This window comes from Pinus tabuliformis, chromosome Q, assembly GCF_031772625.1.
Source record: "Pinus tabuliformis cultivar Carrire ecotype Pingquan chromosome Q, CPIR1, whole genome shotgun sequence".
Taxonomy (NCBI): Eukaryota; Viridiplantae; Streptophyta; class Pinopsida; order Pinales; family Pinaceae; genus Pinus; species Pinus tabuliformis.
Genome location: NC_142296.1, coordinates 1,047,215,146 through 1,047,224,185, shown reverse-complemented (window position 1 = coordinate 1,047,224,185; position 9,040 = coordinate 1,047,215,146). Strand labels below are relative to the sequence as shown.

General features: G+C 39.6%; 1 protein-coding gene across 1 annotated transcript in view; it reads right to left on the bottom strand.

Annotated features, from left to right (window-relative positions):
* Positions 1–384: 384 nt before the first annotated feature.
* LOC149223091 (uncharacterized) overlaps positions 385–9,040 on the bottom strand; it is a 123,795-nt gene continuing 115,139 nt past the window's right edge. The window contains exon 3 of the mRNA XM_089385756.1: positions 385–1,048. Coding sequence (XP_089241882.1) covers positions 1,028–1,048 — 21 coding nt within the window. The 3' untranslated portion in view covers positions 385–1,027. The remainder of the gene's footprint in view (positions 1,049–9,040) is intronic.

The following is a 9,040-nucleotide window of genomic DNA, read 5'->3' as shown; positions in this document are numbered from 1 at the left end:
CTATGCCAATTGGGCTTTTAACACAAATTGGTATACAAACACTGACTGTGTATGAAAAGCTAGTGCACAAAACAATATGCTTGGCACCCTCTTATCAATCTTACATCCTGCCAATAGTCTTGTGAGAGAATGAATGTTACGACATTACGTCACATGCATCAAGTATGAAAATATGTACTGCTGAATCTTACAAAGGAATCAAACTCATAGGAAATATTCTAAATGGACCTGATAAAGAATCCAATCTAAGAGGATAAAATTTCTAGACATTTACGTACTTAAATATTTAATTGTGACGTAATCCATGCTCAAGAGCCACAATTTAGACACATCATGTTCACCAATTATCCAGCAAAAGCCTTTAATGTCCCATACCAGCAGATGGAATCAGAAGTGTATCGAATGCTCGTATTCACAAAGACTGATACACCCAATTTACATCTTTACAATCTACATTAGCCAAAGCATCTTCTTAACAAGGCAAGCACAACGGTTCATGGGATGCTTGTTGGTTCTCATTGGCGTTCATTGCACAATAATAGCAGACACGATTATGACTCGTGTAAATAGGAAACAATGCCAACCAAATACACTTGCACAAAGGTGAGAAAGTATAAAGAGCAATGTTCAGAGTGGTGTACATGTTTCTTGTGAAATAAATGTCACTGATGTGAATCATCTTGAAATATGCATCACCAACATATAATAATACAGATAATTTCCTAAGGCTCCGTTTTTTAATAGATGATATAACTCAGCTGACAAGAATGCTTAGCCTTATTTTCTCACAAAAAAACAGGTCAAAAACCTTTTATTGTTCCCGCAAATAAAAGAAGAGTTCTCAAACTCATTTGCTTCATAACAATGATCTGTATTTGTCATGGGCTATTTCTAAAACTGAAATTTATTATGAAATCTCTGATAGTATGATCCATAAAATGCTCAAAACAAAAGGACACTGTTGCTTTTCCAGCACGATGCTATAACAATATGCCATATCCATTATGTTTCTTGCTCCTGCACAGCATCAACTAAAGCATCCACCAAGCTGCACAAATGTTCCAAACAGACACTATCAGAATTTAAAGAAGAATCTACGCTTATTCAGACGCTATTGTAGACACATTTCGAAGCAAAGCCTTCACTCTTATTGTGGATGCACAAATGTTCCATGCAGACTATTAGAATTTAAAGAAGAATCCATACTTATTTCAGATAAAATTGTGTACACATCTCAATGTGAATTAGCTCTTAATTATGACACAAGTCACATCACAGTGGGACATGAAACAGGTGGATAAACACATTGACCCTTGAAATACAGCACATGGGACAAGTGCATGCACACACACATATATATACCCAGACAAAAATAAATATACATATAAAGATCCAAATTTTTTAGGACATTTACAAAATATTGATACAACTAGTGATTACATCAATTTATTGTTAAGAGAGTCAACATCAGCAAAAAATCAGCATGGGTGCAACTTTTCAGCGACATTAGTGAATGTTAATTTTTCATCACTTGTTCTATGCTGCAACTATTACTTCAACAATATTTAATAACATTCAATTTCTCAATTTCTCTTCTTCAGTTTTCCAATGACAGTAGACCAATAGTAGATAGAACAAATAAACAAATGCACATAGAAAGACAGCCAAGATGTTGAAAAGTGTAACTAGGTTCGGTCTTCATAATGATATGTAATTATGATTTTTTTAATGAGATGTAAATAAGAAAAATAAAATTATTATATTGACTTGCTTCATGGGTTTCATGAGCAATGGATTTTGTTTTTGAGTCAAGACTCCCATTGAGAGTCTTTAGGATTTATTTGTCATCTAGTCATAAAATGTTAGAGTCATTTTCATGTAATGAAGTCATGTTACACTTTGTAAAAGGTCAATATTGTCTATGTAAAGTATCCTCCAAGAACTTGTCATCTATCCTATTCAAGTCGGCCTACAAACGATGAAGGAACTCTCTAGAACAAGTCGGCCTACCACCAGCAGTCAAGTCGGCCTAAAGGGTTTCTTCTGGGCAAGCGAAGGAAGATCCTTCTGGGTCAACGAAGGAGAGACTCTTCTGGATCAACAAAGGAGAGATTCTTCTGGGTCAGCAAAGTAGGGTTTCTTTTGGGGAATACAAAGAAGGTTTCTTTTGGGGCAGTGCGAAGAAGGTTTCTTCTGGGGCAGCAAAGGGAAGAATTCTTCTGGGAGGCCGAGATAGAAATCTAGAGACCGAGCTTCTCTAGAGGAGACCATTGAAGACCTAGAGATCGAGATTCTCTAGGGGAAGTCGAGAAGAAGCAGTGTGAAGGATAGAGACCAAGTTTCTTTAAGAGGAGTCGAGGATAGCAGTTCGAGAGCAAGAAGAAAGTTGAGAAAGGGAAGAGGCAGAGCATCAAGGTTAGTAACAAGGTTCTTGAGAGGATACTAGAGTCAAGGGTTTGTGTCATGGTCTTGGTACTTATCAATTGAAGATCAAAAAGAAGAATTTTGATCGGGTTTTCCTCTCAAGAGGTGAGAGGTTTTGGCCCTGGCCAGTGTTGCGGGGGAGCCCCCCCCCCCCCCCTCGAACCCGCTCCTGAAGCGCGCTCCGGGCGGGAGCGGATCGGGAGCGCACTCCCAAAATCGCTCCCGGACGGGAGCGATTTTCGGGAGCGCGCTCCCGTAAAAAAATTTACGCTCCCTGGTCTGTTAGGGAGCGACTCAGGGAGCGATCGCTCCCGCGCTCCCGGAGCGTTTTTTAATGCCCGGGAGCGATCGGGGAGCGATCGCTCCCTGATCGCTCCCGGGCATTAAAAAACGCTCTGGGAGCGATTTCAGTCGAGCCGGGAGCGGTTCGACGGAAAAAAAATCCGCCGGACCCGAAATTTCCAAAAAATTTAGAAATTTTTTTTTATTTTATAAGCCCAATGGGCCAAAAAAAATTCATTTCAACTTCATTGAGCAGAGATTGAGAGCTGGAGCAAGAGCAAAGGAGCAAGGAGCAAGAGCTGAGGAGCAAGGAGCCAGAGTTGAGGAGCGAGGAGCAAGTGCCAAGGAGCGAGGAGCAAGCCTGCAGAGGTAAGTAACTTAATCATTTAGTTAGTTTAGCTGGTTAGGTAGTTAATTTGGTTAGTTTAATTTAGCTGTTTGAGTTTAAAGATCATGTATTTAAATTAAATTAATAAATTAAATGAATTAATCCCAATAAACTAAATTAATTTGCAGATTCAAGACTCAAACCCTACAAACATCAAACACCATGGACCTGGGGATAATTATTGGCATTTTCCTCTTCCTGGTCCCTTTTATGATTATTATGGTGGTGGAGAGTAGGAAACGGAGGGGGCCTAAAACTGAAGAGGTGGATGAAGAAGCCGGAGGAAGTCAAATAGGTGAAAACCCCAGTGAGGAGGAGGTGGAGGAGGGTGAACATGACCCTCAAAAAACTAAACAAGACCAAACTCCATTGTGGAAATATGTTCACAGAGCTGAAACAGGGAGAGGGGGTGGAACCACTAAATTTCATTGCCCCCATTGCAACACTGATTACACAGGCTCATACACCCGTGCTAGAAGACACCTCTGCGGGAAAAGGCCATGGGATGGAGAGAAACAAATAGGAATAAAAACTTGTGCAGCGGTGTCAACAGCAGATAGAGCCAAATACATAAAGGAAGAGGAGGACGCCCAATACAGAACAAAAAGATCAAGGGGTTTCTTTGAACCAAGCTCACAATCACAAAGAACTCCTTCAGCATCCTCCCAAGGCAGTGGATATGGACATGGAGGCACAGGGTCATCATCTTTAAGGCGTAGAACCATATCAGATTTCCTTGATGAGGGGTGTAGGAATGATGTGGATTCAAAAGTTTACAGGTTCCTCTATGCATGTGGGATACCATTCAATGTTCTACGCTCACCTTATTGGCACGAAATGGTTTCTGCCATAAATGATGCCCCTAAAGGATACAAGAGCCCTGGGTATGACAAGGCAAGAACTGTTGGCCTTGATCATGAAAAAGCAAAAATATCACATTCTTTGAATAAAATGACAAGTTCTTGGACTGACAATGGGGTGTCCATTGTATCTGATGGATGGACAAATGTAAAAGGCAAGCCATTGATAAGTGTTCTTGCTGTGTCCCGAAGTGGTCCCATCTTTCTAGCTGCACATGATTACTCAGACAAGTTCAAGACCGCTATCAACATTGCAGAAGCATTGCTTGAAACAATTGAGCGTATTGGCCCATACAATGTCATCCAAGTCATCACTGATAATGCTCCTAATTGTAAGGCAGCGGGAGCAATTATTGAGGATAAATACCCGAACATATTTTGGTTTGGATGTTTGGTTCACACATTGAACCTTCTGTTGCATGATATTGTCAAAAACAAAAATGAACAATACCAATGGATTGGTGATTTGTACAAGAAAGGAAAAAAATGATAAAATTTATTACAAATCATAGCAATACCCATGGCCTTTTCCGCAGTCACTCGAGATTGGAGTTGCTGAAGATTGTGAGGACTAGATTTGGTAGCTATTACCTCACCTTCAGGCGCCTTTTGAAGGTAAGAGAGGCATTAGCTAGCATGGTATCAAGTTTACATTGGCAGGTGTTAAAGGAAAGGGCTACAAATGTAGCTGACATGGCAGGTTTTGAAACGGTGGAGGAGGCCGCTCTTGATGGGCAGTTTTGGACAACTGTGAGACAGGGATTGGATTTCACCAAGCCAATTTATAACATGATTCGGTTTGCAGATACAGACAAACCAGTGATTGGCGCGGTGTATGAGCAAATGGATACCATGTTGGGGGAAATAAAAGACATTGTTCATAATAAAGATCCCAACTTGTACAAACTGATTCATGATTGTGTGTGTGAACGGTGGAATAGGCTTAACCTTCCACTACATTGCTTGGCGTATATCCTTACGCCAAAATACTACTCAGAATCTTGGTTGGGAAAACCTGCAGCAGGGGGTGGTGTTAGGACCAAACCCCATTTAGATCAAGAGGTAACTAGAGGATATCTGGAAGCATTAGAAAAGTTGGTGCCTGACAGGGAGGAATGTGCAGCTGTGCGCCTTGAAATAGGCAGATACTTCAGTGGCAGTGGTTTGTATGGTAACTTCCATGCAATGGACGACAAAGATAAATTTGATTCTCTCACATGGTGGGAAACATATGGCGACCACGGACTTTTGCCAAAATTGGCAAAAAAAGTTCTTTCACAGGTTGTAAATTCTTCTTCTGCAGAGAGGTGTTGGAGCACCTACAGTTATATACATAATGTGAAAAGAAACAGACTCAACGAAAACCGAGCAGAAAGCTTGGTTTATGTGCACTACAACTTGAGGTTGTTGAGCCATTACTGTGATCGGGCTAATGAAGATCCCACATATAAAATTTGGGACAATCACCCTGAGGACGACAATTTGGAGGATGGCATTGTACATATTGAAGAACTAGAAGAGGAGCTTGTACGGGATGAAAATGAAGCAGCTGCAGCAGCCATGCCACCTCCACCTCCACCATCCAGTAGCAGTTCTCGGGGCCCGAGTCTTGTTCCATTGCTGTCGCCACCTCCATCGACACCCTCGCGTGGAGGCTCTAGTTCTGGTCGTCGGTCTGTGCGGGAGACTCCTAGAAGACCACCACGACCTGCTTATACTCCTGGAGACTCTCGTGGCAAGGGCCACTTGTAGATTTACAGTTTACTTGTCTTTTTTAGTTTCTATTAGACTTTAGTTTTCATAACTGTTGAGTTTTGAGTCCTTGACTCTTGACTCTTTCATATCATTATGACATTATGATATTTTTTGTAAACATTATATCACTGTGACAATGAAAATTTGAAGTTTGAAGTTGGGCCTTGGCAATTATAACTCATTGGTAATGATTGTGAATTATGAATATGATGCTTTGTGAAAGACTAAAGTTGTTTCATTTCATCTCATTATTCATGTTTCATTTTATAAATTTTTAACATTTCATATCATGTTAACAGTTAGAAGTTAGGACTTAGAAATATCTTCGATATTACTTCTTGTAATGGTTAAACTTGGCTTACAAGTACAACTTGTTACTTTGGTGATCAATGATGATAAATGTTATTGAATTTTCAATTTTGAAAGCTTGAAGTTGAAACTTTAATATTGAATTTGATGAATCATGATTTATAAGACTCAATATGTTGCAGTTGTAATATGTATTTTACTAACTTGTGGACATGGTTGATGACGATTATAATTTCTAGATGATTGATGTGATATGGTTCAATGATCAATTTATGTTTTTTTATGTTTTTTATGTCTATTTCATCATTCTACATGTTTTTGTTGACATATATGTATCAAAAATTAAAAAATATAAAAAATATATATATTTTTAAAAAATCGCTCCCCGATTCGCTCCCAAACCGGGAGCTTCTGAAAATGGTCGCTCCCGCTCCCGCTTCCGCTCCCGCTCCCCGCTCCCAAGTAACATTGGCCCTGGCTCAGAAGCCTACACACTGTGTCACTTGTCTTTTATTGTGCATATTGGTAATTGTCTTGATGAAGAGAACACATTAATAAGCTATCAAAGAAAAGATCATAAGCTAAGAAGTAAAAGTATATCACAAGCAATTATCAAGCAGAGAAATTGTTAACTTTGAATGCCCTGGATTTCTCAACACACGAGACAAGAGACACAATATTTGGTCAATGACCAGGCGAAAACCCTTGCAAATTTTCTTCTATTAGATTGTCTTCAAATGTTCAGCGGAAAGAGTACATTATCCAAGAGTCAAAGTCAAACTTTGACTTAGCCAACATCCAATGACAATAAACAATATTCAAGAATTCCAACCAAAGATCAAAAATATCCTCCAATAGTCAAATCTAGAAAATTTAATTCTAGTCAAATATGACAGCAGCAGCAGCAATCAATGATCAATGGTCAACTGTTCTCCAACTGAGCTCGGTCAACAGTCAAAAATTGCAACCTGATGAGCTGGTCAAAGTGCCCTGAAAACAGTCTTAAAATTCCTCCTTAAACTTAGTCAAAATCAAGGTCAAAATCTGCTGCAAAACCCTAGTTTCAGATCTGATGTCAATGCAGTCAAAGTCAACTGATTTCCTCAGTTTGTGTGCCAATGAACTCAGCCTGCCCAAACAGAATTTCTCCCAGAAAATCAAACTCAGAAACCGCACAGAAAGTCAAGTCAACACAGGTCAACGTTTGGACAAAGTGCAGAAAAATTACAGACTTCGGCTTCCTGAAATTTATCCTCCTTTCAGCCCACATGTGTGATGTAAGACACTGTAATTCTGAGTTGTGCGAACCAATCAAAAGGAGAGATAATGATGTGTGTTGAGTTGATGAGATGCTCCAAATGAGATGTGATATCTCTTGTATTTATACCAATCCGAGTGGGTGAAAAGACAAGTCAAATGGGCATCTTGGGCCTACATAAATGTGAGGCCGACCTTAACAATTTTACATGAGTGAGAATAAATTAAAATTCCAACTTCTGCTTGTCCAAAATGGGTAATATTTAGGTCGATTTTAGTCCTCTCGAAGAGAGGAATTCAATGCAACAATTATCTTAATCAAATGAGCTGTCCAAAGTGGAATTAACCCTAGTTGCATAATTTAACACTCCCTCTCAACTAGGGAGAATTCCACCTGTCAATATCTATCCATCGATCATCATATCCTTTTGTCATCATGTACTATCTCTGCTTGTCTTTGCTCGTCTCATGCTAAACATTCTTGAATCTAAAGAAGAAGAAATGTTGCAAGGGAGTTCTGCTACCACCTTGCCTCTATCATCATCGAGGAGAATTTGCTACCACCCGTAATCATCATCATCATCATCATCATCGGGGAGCCATAGCTACCACCCGGATCCAAAGACAATGGGCGAGACCAACCTACCCCAAGCATAGGGATCACACTCTATCCCAAAGTCCCTAACAATAGGTGAGATCAACATGAGGATCACACTCTACCCTATTGTCCCTGATCATCCATCTTAACCCTAAAGAGTCAAATGGTAGAACACATGCATCCACCAACTTGGGCGAGATCCACCTACTGCAAGGGGTAGGGATCACACTCTATCCCAAGTCCCTCAACCCATTGGCCAGATGGGAGAGGTTATCCCACAGAGTGGGCAGGACGCTAACTAGGGCATACTTTGACTAGGGGAGATCTCAGGTCTCAACATCCTATCGGTTAGAGGTCTCTCATCCCCAGGAGCCCTATAGCTCCATTCCACACCTTGGGAGCTCAATCAAGGGGGAAAAGCACTACTCAGTGTTCTTGATCAGCCCAGACCCTTATTCGAAAGGGTCATCTCAACCAGTCCAAGCTGCTCTCTGAAGACCAGTGTTACTTGGGAGCGGGAGCGAAAGCGGGGAGCGGGAGCAAAAACAGGTGCGGGAGCGACATTTTCAGAAGCTCCCGGTTTGGGAGTGAATCCCGGAGCGTTTTTTATATAATATATATATTTTTTATATTTTGATACATATATGTCAACAAAAACATGTACAATGATGAATTAGATATAAAAAACATAGATTGAACCATATAACAACAATCATCTAGAAGTTATAATCTTCATCAACCACGTCCACAAATTAGTAACATAGTAACATACAACATATTGAGTCTCATGATTCATCAATCTTAAAGTTTCAAGCTTTCAAAATTCAATATATAACATTTATCATCATTGATCACCAAAGTTGTACTTGTAAGCTAAGTGTAACCATTACAACAAATAATATCTAACATGAAATGAAACAAATTTCAACTTTCATGAAGCATCATATTCATAATTCATTACTAATGAGTTATAGTTGCCAACTTCAAACTTAAATTGTCATATATTGTTTAAAAAAATATCATAATAAATATGAAAGAGTCAATAGTTATAAAAACTACTAGAAACTAGAAAAGACAAGTAAATCTATTATCTATTGCTTATGCTTGGGCCCCTTGCCACCACAAGAAATGTCTAATATTTTAGTCTTGTTGGAAAATCAAGATCTT